The sequence below is a fragment of the Berghia stephanieae genome, chromosome 9, assembly GCF_034508935.2.
Source record: "Berghia stephanieae isolate SIO BIC M18660-M18661 chromosome 9, UCSD_Bste_1.3, whole genome shotgun sequence".
In the NCBI taxonomy this organism is placed as follows: Eukaryota; Metazoa; Mollusca; class Gastropoda; order Nudibranchia; family Aeolidiidae; genus Berghia; species Berghia stephanieae.
Genome location: NC_088368.1, coordinates 26,013,684 through 26,029,131, shown reverse-complemented (window position 1 = coordinate 26,029,131; position 15,448 = coordinate 26,013,684). Strand labels below are relative to the sequence as shown.

General features: G+C 36.1%; 1 protein-coding gene across 4 annotated transcripts in view; it reads right to left on the bottom strand.

Annotated features, from left to right (window-relative positions):
• Positions 1-1,641: 1,641 nt before the first annotated feature.
• Positions 1,642-15,448, bottom strand: part of LOC144979937 (uncharacterized) — a 56,348-nt gene continuing 42,541 nt past the window's right edge. For all 4 annotated transcript variants that reach the window (XM_078927260.1, XM_078927261.1, XM_078927264.1 and 1 more), the window contains 13 exons: positions 15,134-15,241; positions 14,544-14,775; positions 14,021-14,203; positions 13,376-13,595; positions 12,039-12,322; positions 11,165-11,375; positions 10,371-10,663; positions 8,874-9,268; positions 7,820-7,931; positions 6,996-7,100; positions 5,665-5,956; positions 4,477-4,556; positions 1,642-4,106 (listed from right to left, as the gene is read on the bottom strand). In XM_078927260.1, coding sequence (XP_078783386.1) covers positions 2,037-4,106; positions 4,477-4,556; positions 5,665-5,956; positions 6,996-7,100; positions 7,820-7,931; positions 8,874-9,268; positions 10,371-10,663; positions 11,165-11,375; positions 12,039-12,322; positions 13,376-13,595; positions 14,021-14,203; positions 14,544-14,775; positions 15,134-15,241 — 4,585 coding nt within the window. In that variant the 3' untranslated portion in view covers positions 1,642-2,036. The remainder of the gene's footprint in view (positions 4,107-4,476; positions 4,557-5,664; positions 5,957-6,995; positions 7,101-7,819; positions 7,932-8,873; positions 9,269-10,370; positions 10,664-11,164; positions 11,376-12,038; positions 12,323-13,375; positions 13,596-14,020; positions 14,204-14,543; positions 14,776-15,133; positions 15,242-15,448) is intronic.

Sequence of the window (15,448 nt, the reverse complement as noted above, 5' to 3'; positions counted from 1 at the left end):
GAATACCAGATTAGCAGTACTAATTGCACTTTTGTGATTTCTTGTCAAAAGCAACAGTAACAACAAAAGCATCGCATTGATGCTAATAATAAAACAAACCATTCTTCAAACGGCCACAACAGATTCCTCCTGAAAGCAGACACTGGTGAAATCTACAAAGCAAATGTACATATTGTTTTGTTTGTAAGGGTTTTACGATGCTTGCAAACCCATTAAGGTCATAACAGCGCCAGTAAAAAGGAAGAAAATGGGAAAGTAAAAAGTTTTAGAATTACAATTAAAGTACCCAAGAGAAAGTAAGACAAAGGGGAAATGGGAACAAATAAGGATCAGATGTAGATTCCAAGAGCATACCACCAATGTCCTTAGTTTGAGATCACCTATAAGTCTCATCTGGACATAAGCACAAAATCCAAGGAATACACTCAAATGCTTACATTACATTATACATTCAAAATAACAAATATTATAATAAATAACAGAAGATGATTTACAAGGAAAAAAATATCATCTCCCAAAACAATAACTATGCATTTGACTGTTTCCCTCCCAGCCAGGACTCCAGCCAGGACAAAACCAAGTAATCTCATTCCAAGACAAAGACAGAAAGCATGTTGGAAAACAGATATAGCGGGATAGAAGACACAGTATGTACCTCCCCCTGCCCACTATGGGAGGTCAGGAACCCCACCCAGTAGACAGGCCTTGAGATGGATTTTCTAAAGAATATTCTTGGAAAATGAAACAATTATCTCTTCACCAATGATCATGCTTATAGAATACAAGTCAGACAGCCGTTAGAATGGATCATATCAAATGGAAATGTATTAAGGAGAGAAGCATAGAATACGGTATCTTCAGCATTTTCGTTGCCAATAGGTTTTAACCTTGTGGCTGGACTGTATGCTCAAGATTCACAAGCTGGATTAAATTTCAATCTAACATAACAACAGATATATATATATATATATATATATATATATATAACATTTGTAGGTTAAGCACTCTTGGTCCGCAATCTCCCTTCGCTTTAACTTAAGAGACGTATGCAAAGCAGCACTGCATCCAAACAGGACTGTCTGCGGATTGCAGTCTATATATATATATTTTACAGTTTCCACACAGAATTTTCAATTAAACCAATGTTGAATCACTGTTACTTTTCTCTTTATGAAAACTGTTAGATTTACAGTTATAACCAGAGATAATAAAAGGTGAATCACTGTTACTTCTCTCTTTATGAAAACTGTTAGATTTGCAGTTATAACCAGAGATAATAAAAGGTGAATCACTGTTACTTTTCTCTTCATGAAAACTGTTAGATTTACAGTTATGACCAGAGAAAATAAAAGGTGAATCACTGTTACTTTTCTCTTTATGAAAACTGTTAGATTTGCAGTTACAACCAGAGATAATAAAAGGTGAATCACTGTTACTTTTCTCTTTATGAAAACTGTTAGATTTGCAGTTACAACCAGAGATAATAAAAGGAGAAATTATGCTTTAGATGAAATACAATCTCTCTGTTACGCAATGATGAAATGCACTGTTAAATGATGCTATAGGAGTCTGGAATGAAATAAAATCAGGCTAATGCATGGAACGAGATTATTTTGTTTTTACTGGCTGGAAAGCACTTGTGTTATTTTTTTTTTTTTTTTTTACTTTATACCAGTCCAAAATAAAATGAGAAATAATTCATTCGTGGTAAAAAAAAAATTTGGCTTCTTTAGTTTTGTTTTGTTTTTTAATGCCAAGAAAAGAAAAATTGAATCACATTTAAATGTCAAATTTGAGAAAGAAAAAAAAGACACTTTTTTTCTAACCCAGACTTTCATATTTTTAAATTTTTTTTTTTTTGGTTTTATTTTCACATTTTTCTAATGTTACTAGTCGTCAGATCAATTTGTCAAAGTATTTAATTTATGTGTACGGTTGCAATTTACACAACGTAATCATATATGCCAATTAAAATAATCTCATGACTCAAATGTTTCCAAAGCCCAATGTTGTATTTTATAAGGAAAGACTTATTGTTAACAATGAGCACTGCTCCTCTTAGCCATGGTTGTTGGTGGAGGTGAGAGTGTATCCGTTTTTGTGACAATTGTCTCAACATGCGTCTGTTTGCCTCCTTTGCCACGTCCCCACAGCATGGCAGAGCAAGACCCGCTCTTCTTCAACTTGGGCATACAGGAAGAGGCACCTTGAGTGGATATATAGGCTGCTGCAGCTGATGCCACAGCAACTGTCGGTGTTGAAGACGATGATGCCGATTTTCCTGCCACAAGCTTATCTTCTGATGATCCTCGAGTCGTTTTCATTGCAGTGGATGTTGGTGTATTTTGAGCTCCTTCTAAAGGTAAAGATTTTTCTCTGCGTTGAGCAGTTTTGTTTTTCTTTGAATTTATGAATGGGTCTTTCATGTCCTGTTTGCTGTTTTCTTTTGCCATCGTGTGTTGGATGGACATTGCATTCTTTTTGTCTTTTTTACTATTTGATGTGAATGATGACATTGACGAAGGTGGTGGTGGTGGTGGTGGTGGTGGAGGTGGAGGAGGAGGAGGTGGGGGTGGTAGTTGACTGACAAACTGAAATGTATTCTGAGGCAAAGTATTAAAATGGGTGGATTGTTTTGGTTCTAAGCCGTAATCGCAAGACCTGATAGCAACTGTGGGCGACTGATTAAAGGGGTAGAATGAAGGAGTCAAAGGCTGTTGATTTCCTCTGTTTGGAAACATTGCTGAGAGTGATGACGACGACGATGATGATAGTGATGACAATGACGATCCGGGTGCTGACATCTGAGACTGATATAGCGATTGCTTTGGTTGTAAGTTGAGAGACTGATAAAAATGATGAGAATATAAAGACGACGATGAGGTTGGTGGAAAAAGCGAAGGCAACTGGGAAAGATTAGGGTTGAGATTAGGTTGAGATTGAGCAGGAATTCTAAACGAAACTGTATCCTTTTTAGCTGTAGCAACGCTTTGAGGTCCTAGGCTGACTGCACTAGGCACTACAGAAAGACTATGACCATTCAGTACAAATGCATTAGAACCTTCACCATAAGAATTATTATTACTGTTAAAATTGGAGTTCTCGATATTGAGTTTTGATGGACTGAATGGAAGATGGAATTTGTTTTTGGACAGAAGAGTTTCCTCGTCGAATAATACATTCATATTCATTGCACATTTCTGGGGAGAAGACGAATCTTTACTCTTTGATAAAGAGAGAGCTGCTCCTCTTTTTTGAATGCCTTTGCCTTTCCTCACCAGTGTCAACGTATCAGACGAATCAGAGTCCACAAACCGCCCCAACTTTCTCAGTTTGTTTCTGTGATAAGAAGGTATTTTAAATTCAGGACTATTACTATGAGTAGGTCGGGCCATGAGTCCCGTAGCACTACTCCCATTTTCTTTTTCAGGACTAGGGCTTGGGCTGTGATGGTAGTGCCTTGGAGTTCTTTGATCGTGACCAGGTACGTTTTCCAATGATCCTAAAGGTGGGGTTGCTGGAGGTGGTGGTGAGTGTTGTAAAATATTTAAACATTGTTCATTCTTCGTCCCAGATGAGCATTCTGGAGACAAAGTTGATAAAAACTTAGTGCCCCTGCCTGATACAGAAGAAGAGGAATTTGGTTCCATTTCAATATTGCCAATGATCCCGAGTGAAAGTAAAGGAAGATTTTCTTTCAAAGCCAAAGAGGAAGAGTATCTACTACCACTGCCTCGCGAAGCTTTTGAAGAAACTAATGGTAAGGATGATGAAGATGAAGATGACGATGATGATGATGATAATGGTTTGTTGACGAAACCACTTTCATTCCTTTTTGACTGAGTGGTTGATGGAGATGTGAAACCAGACTTGTTGTCCACATGAGCTCCAAACAATACACCAGCTTGAGATGAAAAGCTAGGAGTCTGTAATGGTGGTTTGTTGGCGGATGCTGAGGACGATGATAATGACAGGGAAGACGAGCTGGACACTGACATTGAGCGTTGTCCAACAGATGATGTTTGATGAAATTCCTTGTCTTGCTCCTGCTGCTGCTGCTGTTGTAACAGAGCCTTCAATTTCTTTTTTTTCTTCTTCTTTGATGTCTGAAAAAGAAATGAAAAATGTCAATTTAGTAAAGTTTTTTTTTTAATTCACACTTACCAAGCCAATTCCATATTCTCTGTTCCATGGATAAAGAGGAAGATTGACCTTTGTAAGAGGAAAGATAGGAACACTTCAAGCAGTCGTTTTTGTGTATAAAATACAGAAGGAAAACTTTGTGTCATTTCATAAAACAAAATTGAAGGTTGGACTTAATCAGTGATGAGGAGGAGAGTGAGGAGTAGGAAGATAAGGCGGTTCAGGAGGAAGAAAAGGAGAAGGAAGAGAAGAGTGAGGATGAGGAGGTGGGAAAAAGGAAGAGAGAAGAAATCGACATAAGTGGGTAATTAACTCAGTTGGGCCTACTCTTACCTGAGATGGTCCACGCTCCAGTCCCATATTATTCTGGTTAGAGATTCCCTGTCCAGCCTTGGGACTCGATGATGATAAAGCTGAAAACAAAGAGAAATATGAGCTGATCAAATAAAAACAGCAATATTGCAATTCTAGACTTAATTTATTCATTCACCTGCCAGGTATTTCGAAACCAAATTTCCATTTCATACAGTGCAGACCATCTGTTAGCCACCATTTTTGTACCAGTACTCTTACAATAACTGCCATTAGCCATATATTCATTCACATCAAAGGCCCGTGGGGTAATATTTGTCAAGTGAGCACAACGTCAGGGCCTGATTTTCAAACTTTCCCACCTTTAAAAGACAAAATACGGGAAATTTTTTTTGTCAATTCTAATATTTAAATGAAGATGTGATGATGACCATGATATTGATGTTTATGTTGTTGGTGGTGGTGATGAAGATGATGGTGTTTTTTGGGGTTTTTTTGTTTGTTGTGGTTTTACTTTTAAAAGGCGCACGTAAAAAGGACCATAAAATAGTAAAAGTTGTAGACATGAGATTAAAAGTATCAGAAAATAAGTAAGACAAAGGGGACTGGTTCAAATAAGGAACAGGCTCTTTCATGAGCAATCCACCAATGTGCCTATTTTGACATTACCAAAAAACAAGTCTCATCCAGGCAAATGATATGGATCCCATTAGGAAGGATATTTAGAAAGTACAATCTTTTTTAAAACTCATAATAACTATAATAGAGAGATGATTCATAAGAAAAAAAAGTAGATACAAAAAAAAAGAAAAAAAGAAAGATACAATACATTTGACTGTCTCCCTTCAAGCAAAGGATCCCCTCCAGGACCAAGAGGGGAAAAAAATAATAAAATCATGCAATCTCAATCCAGATGCAAGACAGAGAGCAACATGGAAAGGGGAAAAAAAGACATGGGAGATTGAAGACACATCAAGTGACAATTGTCCATCATGGATAATGAGGGTGACGGTATTTCGGAAATAATAAATTACAGACAAATTATTGGTAAAATGGCTGGTGTGGGAACCAAAATCAGGAATTTTGGCAAGTCTGGTAGTTTCGCAATCAATGTCACCAATCTAGTAACTGGTCATGCCTACCACTGCTTGGCTTCATAACAAGATGAGAAAACAAACAAACCAAAAGTCCATGGACATCCAAACTTACCGATATTAGTATCACTAGACTGTCTCTTCAAAGGTGTGGTGCTTGCAGTCAGACTCGGCACCATCATCCCAACGTCTGAATTCCTTCTGACCATGTTCCCGATGCCACTGTCCACATTCTCCCCTTCCTCCACGACCTGGACCTGTGGCTGACTAGGCATTGTATCCAACAGAAACTTGTGGTCAGTTATTGCGTCGTCGGAGCATTTTTGACGGCCTCGGAAGGAAGACACCGTCATCCAAAGAAACAGAATTACCTGTATCATGCTGAGGATGAGCTGTTTGTTGTGGAGCTGCAGAGTGTCAAGTAAATAATTCAATGAAAAATTTTTTTTTAAAAAAAACAACATCTTAAGAAAAACAATAAGGAAGAGGATCAAATATATTCATCTTAAAAAATAAAGCGATGAAAAATTTGAAACTTAAGAAAATCCTACTGATACTGATTAAAAATTTGGAATCTAATCCACATTATTAACTAAATTTAGAATTATTTTTTATTATATAGCAGGCGATGCTATAACATCTATTATAATAATACCAATCTTGCTCGGTGATTTTAAAAATTACGTTATTAATTTTATCAAAACATATAATAAAAAGAGAAAATCAAATCACAGATATTTGGATTAATTGACATCGACCGCAGTTGCTCTTAGGATGACCTATTAACAAGAGCCTGAGTCCCCACATTACAAATCAAAAAGAGTGTACACAGTGGCAACAGGAACCCATATCTTTTATAACTTGTTCCCTCCAATTCTTAACAACTTAGTAACATTCAAAGTCAGAAACTTTAACTTCAGGCATACAAACAGCGTTGCTAGTCCAAAAATCAAAACTAAATCTCTTCTAAAGCAATCTTTTGAACAATGTTGTGGAACAGTTTGCCAGAACACATCAAAGAAACATCCTCTTTTAGTCAATTTAAAAACATTTTTTCTTTATGGGGTGGAAAACACTTCTTTTATGAGGGTCTTTAAATTTAAATTTCCATGTTTTAAACTACGATATTTACATTTTAATTCTTCAAGCAAGTAAAAAACTTGGACAATATGTGAGTGTACGAGTAAATATTATTTGGTATTGTCACTACTGTTGATGTTTTGTTTACCTACGTTTAATAGTATAATGTCTTGGGAAGATCGCAAAGATATAATTTTTATTTATTCTTATTTTTTTATTTCTTATTTCTCCTATGTACCCTGAGTAATATGCAGCATATCCAAACGATAAAAAAAAAATTGAATTTAATTTAATTGCTCCTTTCTCTCTCCCCCCACCCCCTCCCCCTTCCATCGCCTACAAAATACAACATCGAAACCAACTTACATCCTGCCCCATTATATCCATCTGCTGGGCCATGGAGGAGACAACGTATGTCAGATTGAGCAGTCTCTGGTCCAAGAAATCCAGCTCTGTTTGCTGACGTAAATCCTGCAATGGATACAACAAAATTTTAATATCATGTCTTGACGAGTGATAAGTGTGCTTGGCTAATGTGTCACTGATACTGATCTCTAACAAAAAATGAAATTTGTTAAATATAAAATAAACAAGTATGAATTACTTTATTTTTAAAATAAACAAATTCATCAGGCAAACAATTTGTTAAATAATTAAATAAAAATAATAGATAAAAGAAGTTATAAACCATTTTTGTGAATTATTAACATTACAAATATGGAGGAACAATAATTAGAAGAGAAATATTATAGAAAATCAATTCATAAGCTGTAAAGAGTAGTAGTCCTTCCGAGCCATTCGGCCCATGAAGCCAGAGTTTATCCCGGTTTCTATAGCGTGAAACGGACAATGGAAATTGCTTGCTATCCTTTGGATAGGATGCTATTCTATCGCAGAGTACTTTCAGCCAAATCTAACATACTCAACTACCCATTCACTGCTGGGTGGACAGGGTGGACAGAAAAAAATCTCAACTGCACCCAGGATCAATCTAGATTCCTTTGTGGGTGAAACGAGTGCTCTACCAACTGAGCTATTGGGACCCCTGCTGTAAAGAGTAATTGCACATTAAATCTGAATAGAAAGAGATGCTTGAACAAAAACAAAAGAAAAATGAGATTAACAATGTCAAATAATATTTTAAAATTATAATGTCTTAATTCAATTGTTTCAATGTCAAGAATCCATACCCTTTCTTCAGCCCAGGCTACATGAGTCTGAAACCTTCCTACAGTCTGGTTGATAAGTGTCATCATGTCCTCATTCTGTTGCTTGAATGCCTTGCTTAGCTCTTCCAGGTATCTATACACAATGAAGAAAAATAATTGCAAAATGAAATCAAATGTATTGACTTTAAAATGTTAGGTAAGTTTAACTGAACTTTCAAAACAAAACTATTGAAGTAAGATATTTAATTATTCTCTTCACTTTGGTTCCATCCATGTTTTCAGTGCAAAGCAATTTACGAGTGAATGTAGCATTCCATTGAGTAAAAAAATATTTTAAAATTAAAGGTTTTTACCGTATGTATATAAATATAAGTGGGATTGCATAAAATTGCTCTCTTGAATTTAACACGAATGCAAGCCCAACATATTGGTTGATTACCCATCAATGTGAAAGAGAGTTAGAGGTACAAATTATTAGGGAGCAGGCACTGGTGCACGATAAGAATCTGAAAAGCTGTGTAATAATTATTCAAGAAAAAAAAAAGCATCCAAAGAAAATAAGCCTGCCTAACTTGAATGGGTATCAAACCTCAAACACCATCATGACTGGTCAGACGTGCTACCATTACATCACAGAGGTAACCACTGTAGTGCAATAGTAGCATGTCTGACCAGTAATCAGGAGGTCGGAGGTTTAATCCCCAGTAGAGGCAGGAATGGTTTTTTTTCTTGTACTTTTCTTTTACACTTTTTCAAATCTTTATCTGAGAGTTCAATCAAGAATACTATTGGGACCAGTCAAAATACTAACTTTGAATGCAACATGAAATCATCTCTATTTTTATTCAGGGAAGCCTACATTTCTAAGGGATGTAAATGTAAAACAGAAGACTAGAAGATCACTGAGCCCCAATTCTTCATCAAAACAATATGTTGCTCACTTTTTGCCAGTAACGTTATCCAAGTTATAAAATGTAGATATGAGTGAGCTGAAACCTTTTGTTTAAACAAGATCAATCCAATTTTATTTCTTATTGCTACAATAAATACCAACAACAACACAAAATCTGCTTACCTTTTAGCCATTGACACATTCTGTTCCAATGCCACAATGCGGTTGTTGAGCTTCATCACCGAAGCATCTCTTTTGGCTCCAGCAGACAAAGGCACTTTGACCAAATCTACTGGCTGCCTCCCAACTCCACCGCCGACACCAACCCCAACTCTTCCATTATTCACAGGTGACGGCGAGGGCTTTACGTTTCCATTCCCACCATTACTAGTGGCATTCACCTTGCCTCGGGATGAAGACTGAACGTCCCCATTAGTGGATGACAACGATGGATCTTTAGCCTGGTTATTGTCCTTTGCAACAGCTGCTGCTGCAGGTTTGGATGAGGTGGTGGCAGCTTCAGTTAGAACAGTATTATCAACCACCTCTTGGGATGTAGTAGTAGGGGATGGGCTTACCTGAACAACGATAAATTTCAAGTTGTAATTATTTTATACAAAAATAATTTAAATCCCATATTTCTAAATTGTCTAGAAATCATTTCTAATTCAATTCAACCAAACAGCTTCAGTATTGAATCTGAATGTATATTTAAAAATTACACTGTAAATGTAAACTGATTCACTAACAACAAAGCATGACCTCAAATCAGAAATCCCCACTGTATCAAGAATTTCGTCTCATTAGTATTAGTATATAATTTGTCATTCTGAATCTTTCATACTTTACTTCTCTGCAATAAATTTGGAATGGAAACAAGTTATGAATGTTTCGGGTAGGTATTGTTAGATGGCAATGATATATATATATATAAAATATATATATATATATATATATATATATATATATATATATATAATATATATATATATATATATATATATATATATATATATATATAAATTTAGTTAGCTGAAAACTGTCATATCCAGGGATCTTTAAAATTCAAGAATTAATTTCCGTTATTCAAACATCATAAAAATATTTGAAATGGATAAAATGCTGCATTGTCGGCTGGATTTCCAGGGATCTGTAGAGAATCATATCGGCCATGCCACCAAATTTCCTTGTACAAGTCTGCTTCAAATTAAAAAATACATTTGCAACAGAAAAAAAGTCTTCAATTTTTCATTTTTGTTAAAATTTTATAAAGAATCATCCTGAGTTTAAGTGTGTTGAAAAAACAAAAAAGTCCTTCAGAGCCACGAGGCCCATGGAGTCTGAGTTTATCCTGGTTTCTATAGCTTGAAACGAACAACAGCAAGTGCTTGAGTCTATTGCAAAGTACTTTCTGCCAGATCAAACAACCCCAGCTACCCAATCACTGATGGGTGGAGAGGGGGGTCAGAATGTGTGTTGAGAATCAATCAATTTCTACTCATTAATTGATATTTCTATTACATTATCACTTCATCATATAGTTATGGCCCAGTATAGTTGCTCTAGTAGTTTAATCAATTGATATTTCTATTACATTATCACTTCATCATATAGTTATGGCCCAGTATAGTTGCTCTAGTAGTTTAATCAATCCCACTTTTTAATTGTAAGGACACTCACCTTCAGAAACACAGTCTTGGTGGCTCCGCCTGACCCAAATTCATTGACCTTAACCCTTGACTGTTCAATATCAAGGACAGGTGTGACAACAGAGGCTGCCACCTTGTCGACCAAAAGACCCTCTGGCGAGAGAGAGCTCGGCTCCAATACTTGAGTGGTTGGTGTGAACCCATCTGCTGTTATGAACTGGGTTGATTGGGAGGAAGAGGCTTGCTCTTTCTCTCGTTGTTGCTCCATTGTACTTGTGTCATCTTCTTTACCATCAGCAGAACTGTCGTCTGATTGGTTCCCATCTAAGCATTTTTGATTGAAGAAAACAAGCAAACATTTTTTTTTTTTAAAAACAGGAGGCCACTTAATCTACTGGGAATCACAAAACATTCTAAAAATAGAAGCGTTAAAGTTTCCAAGTCAAATATAGATTTAAAAAAACAAAAAAAACTTGGCTTTCCAAAAATAATTCTGTTTTCCTGTATAAATATGTATGGCAACCCGACAAAACGGTGAAAAAAACATAGTAGAAACAAGATGATAAAATTTGACTCTCTGAAATTAAAGCAACTGTTCCTAGCAATCTTAGCCGAGTAATAAGGAGCTGATTTTCCCAAATTTACAGGCATTCCAGTATACCGTAGTTGAAGAAAAAGAAAACATTTATTTAAATTTATTTAGCTCGTATCTCGAAAACAGCCAGCACACCACAATACCTTTTATCAGGCCATCGCACATATGTCAAATAAAGATAAAAATATTACAGCTGTTAAAATCTAGTTTTTAATTGTTTCAAGCCATACCAGAAGTAGCAGACGTATCCTTATTGATAGAGCTGGGCGATCGGAGAGTTGACTTTTGTTTAGAAAGTTCTGACGTGGTGGCCTGAGCGATTGAGTCACTCCCCTTTTCAAAGTCTTTCTCCTTGGTCGGTGCCACAACATCACTGGTTGGTGCTCCTTTTGCACTTTTAGAGTCAGTTTCTGACAGTCTAATTCTTTTTCTTTGAGGTGCCTGAGAAAAAAAGTAAAAGACAATTTAATCATAATAAGTATATTCTTAAAATCAACACCAAGAATAATTCAAGGACTCCTCCTGAACACTTCTACATAAGCAAGGTTATTCCCCTTAAGTATGAAAAGTTTAGAATAAAACCAGATGTTCAACGTAGTAACAAGTAGTCCTACAGAGCCACGAGGACCAAAAAGCCAGAGTTTATTCCAGTTTCTATCGTGTGAAACTTACAATAGCAATTATGGCTTGCTACAATTTGGATAGGTGCCATTCTATCGCAAAGTACCTTCCACAAGATCTAACTGCCCAGCTACCCAATCACTGCTGGGTGGACATAAGGGTCAAAAAAAAAAAAAAATCTCGACTTCAACCGGAATCGATCTCAGTCCCTTTGTGTGTGAAGTGAGTGCTCTACCAACTGAGCTACCAGGACCCCTAATTTTCTCTTAAGCACACTGCAAACTTCCAGTGGATATATATATTTCAGGTTTGGGTTTGATTAGTTTGATTAATCTCAACCCGCATACTAATAACAAATGTGATTTGTCTCTTAAGTTTCACTTCAAGCTGGAAATCCTATAAATATCAGGAAAATTTCCATCAATGCTGAAGATGTGCTAACAATATGAGCTAGAAAGCTTCATGATATATCTCATTACTCACATTTGTATCGTCAAAGGAGCAGAAGTTGAAAAGTGGCTGTTTTATCACACCAAAGTGACTCAGTCGATCGATCACTTGCCAATTGGTACATTTGCACCGACGACGTTGACGACGTCGGCTTTTCTTATCACTCTTGCCATTGTCCTCATATCCATCACTGTCAAGCTTGACCACCACTGGAGCTTCTTCCTTCTCCGTTGGGAGTTGTTCTCCATCAGTCAATTTAGTAATAATAGGGATTTCCTTTGGCTCTGATTCTTTCAAGTCAGGTTCTTTCTGGTTCACTGATGAAGGTTAAAAAGATAAATGATGATAGTAACAGAGCAACAAAAATGACTATGATGATGACAATGATGATGGTGATGATGATGATGTGGTGATGATGATGATGTGATAATGAAGATAGTAATGATACTTCAATAGCAATTTTAAAAAAACATGATATACAATGAAAAAATGTAAAAGCCTAATTTTTTAACCATATTTTTTACTGCCTCTCAATTCAGTTCTCCATATTTAACCAATGTAAAAATAAATGAAGTCCTTCAGAGCCATAGGATCATGGAGCCAGAGGTTTCTTCTTCTTCGTTGTCATTCCAGACTACAATTCACATTTATGAATTTCAACACTCACACACACAAACACAGTTCATTATTTTGGGGAGGGGGTTCCATGTTTCAAAGATTTTTGTAAATGCTGTATTGTTTTCAATTTTTATCAATTCTTGAGGGAGGGACAGAAAAGAGTGTAGATGAATGTCTGTTCTAGATTGCTGAATTGATAATTTGTTGTCCTGTCCTCTTGTGAGTCTGGTTTTTTTTTTGGTTTTATGCAATTGGTGAGTCTTACCTAAGTAACATATTCAATCGATTTGTATTCATGACAAACCACAAAAGAAAACTGCTACTTGTCTGTCAACAAACAATCCCTGTCCTCCCCAATAACCACTCCTCAACTAATCTTTTTTTTCCTTCCAATTCTTTAGGTAAAAATAAATGTTACTACCGGTCTTGTGGTATGACACTTGGGTTCGGATCGGAAGGTCCTGGGTTCGAGCCCTTGCTTGGCGCATAGTTGAGTCCTTGGAAAAGGCTTTTTACTCACATTCTCTCACCGTACTCAGGTGTAAAATGAGTACCTGGCCGTTAACAGTGTTGTCTCTGTCCAAAAAGAAATTATAATAACGCCTAACAGGCGTCATATCCCATCCAAAATGTTAAGTGTTGCTGTTGGCCAGGGACTCCTTGTAAAGCGCTTTGAGTAAGTTTAGTGGATAATTCGCTATATAAAAGCTCAATTATTATTAATATAACCTGTTGGTACAAGAAGCACCTACCTTCCTCTGCCTTATCTGCTTGTTGCTCTCCTTCATTCTTCACTTTTGCCTCGCCAACACGACCAGGAGTGGGAAAGTCAACTGATGGACCTTTTGTATCCTCCTCACCTGACTGTGACCTTGACTTTGCATCAAATGCATTGTCCAGCTTCAGATCAGATATTGGGCTTTCTTCCGAAGACACAGATACAGTCGTATTACCCACCACAACCTGATTTTCCTGAAGACGATATGTAATTTTGAAACCGTGAATAACACAATATTTAAAATATGATTATATGACATTGCCTTCCACAGTTATTCAATGTATTCCTTATTTAAAAGTAATGAATTAAGGGATGGAATAAATCAATCATTTCAAAACCAACTTGACTGCTTTAATAAAAAAAATAAAAAATAATAAATAACAGCTCGGAAAATTCCATTTTAAATCCATTACCTTAAACTTTATTAAAAAGAAAGAGGAAACAAAATGTCTGTAACTATTTTATTTGACTTTTTTTTTCTTTCTCTATCTGATTAACTTTTAATACATATGACTAGCTCTAAATGAAATAATGGAACAGTTCATAGCTTTGCCGTAGGTATTCTTGCACGACGAAAAATATTGGTATTTCTAAATTTCAATCTGTTCACCACTCTTACCTTCAAATTTCCACCAGCTTGTTCTTTCACATCAACTTCGTCAGCTTTCTTCTTCTCCTGACCAGTAGTCCCAGAATCTCCTGTATAAAGAACCTGCTGGACGAACTTCACAACGGTGTCTTTAGTCTTCTCAAACAAACTAACAGACACCTCTTCTTCTTCTACTGGAACCCCTTCATCTTCCTATCAAATCCAAAAGAGAATAAAAATAAATATGGGACCTTTTCCAGTACGAAGAGGGTTTTTATCATTTTTTTTTTTGTTTTTAACATAGTATACTAGACCTCCAATTCTATTAATGACGATGTCAATTGAACAAAAACAAAAATTAAACAGAAGAAGAAATAAAAACCATTCCAGTTTTTAAAAAACAAGAGCAAAATATTAAACATGGAACATTTCTTTTTTGGGGTTTTTTTTTTTTCTTTTTTTTTTTTCCCTCTGGAGCTGCTATATCAGTTTTGCTCCAAACTTTTTACAGTCCACATTATATAGTAGCTTAGTTTTCACTTTATCACCATACCCTTTCCTCGTGAGAGAAGATCCCTTCCTCCTCTTCATCAGATGCCATGTCAAGTCCCAGGACACGAAAAGCAGTGATGGGACAATAGTGCTCCTCTCCATGGTGCTCCAGCAGCTCGACACGGATGTACTTGACATACTCGTCAGCAGTCACTGTTGTATCAAATGACTGGATAGACCTCTTAGAAGTTAACTCAAACCTGCCAAGGGCCGACCATTCCTTGGTGGGGTATCTGAGGGAAGGATCAAAATTATTTTAGTTTGCACAGAGCAAAAAAATTATTTCATATTTGATCAATTATTTGAAAAGTAAATTAGCTTACAAAGGCCAAATAAAAATAAAACCATGTGTGTCCATTTCATAAGAAATGCCTGCAATGCCATTCATAATCGCCAATCATTTATCTAAAACTAAATCGATTGTGACAATGTGTGAAAAGCTCCTCACTAAATAAAAACACGATCCAGGCTATTTGTCATTCATCCAGCAAAGTAATATTTCAACTTTTTAAACAAAGAAACATTGTAATTTGCTTAGCTTACACCTGAAAAATCAAACAAAGACAATATCAAATGTTTAATAACACTCACCTCTGGCTGACATAGACTTGAAAGGATTTAGGTGGTGAGGAAAACAGCTCAACTGTCCCCATTTCAACTCGATGGACTTGGAGAGGCTCACATAGCTCGACCACAAACCTGAAATGTAAAACCATAAAATAATTGAGGAGTTTGGAAAAAAAATAAAATGAATATGAAATGATCAGAGCAGTTAGGTTCAAATTATTACTATGGAAGATAATTTGAGTATATTATACAAAGTACTTTTTTGTTTTTTCCACGCCACTAACGACTGCAATTTAGGTTGCTTTCATCTTAAAATCCTGCCTACAATCACTAAAAAAT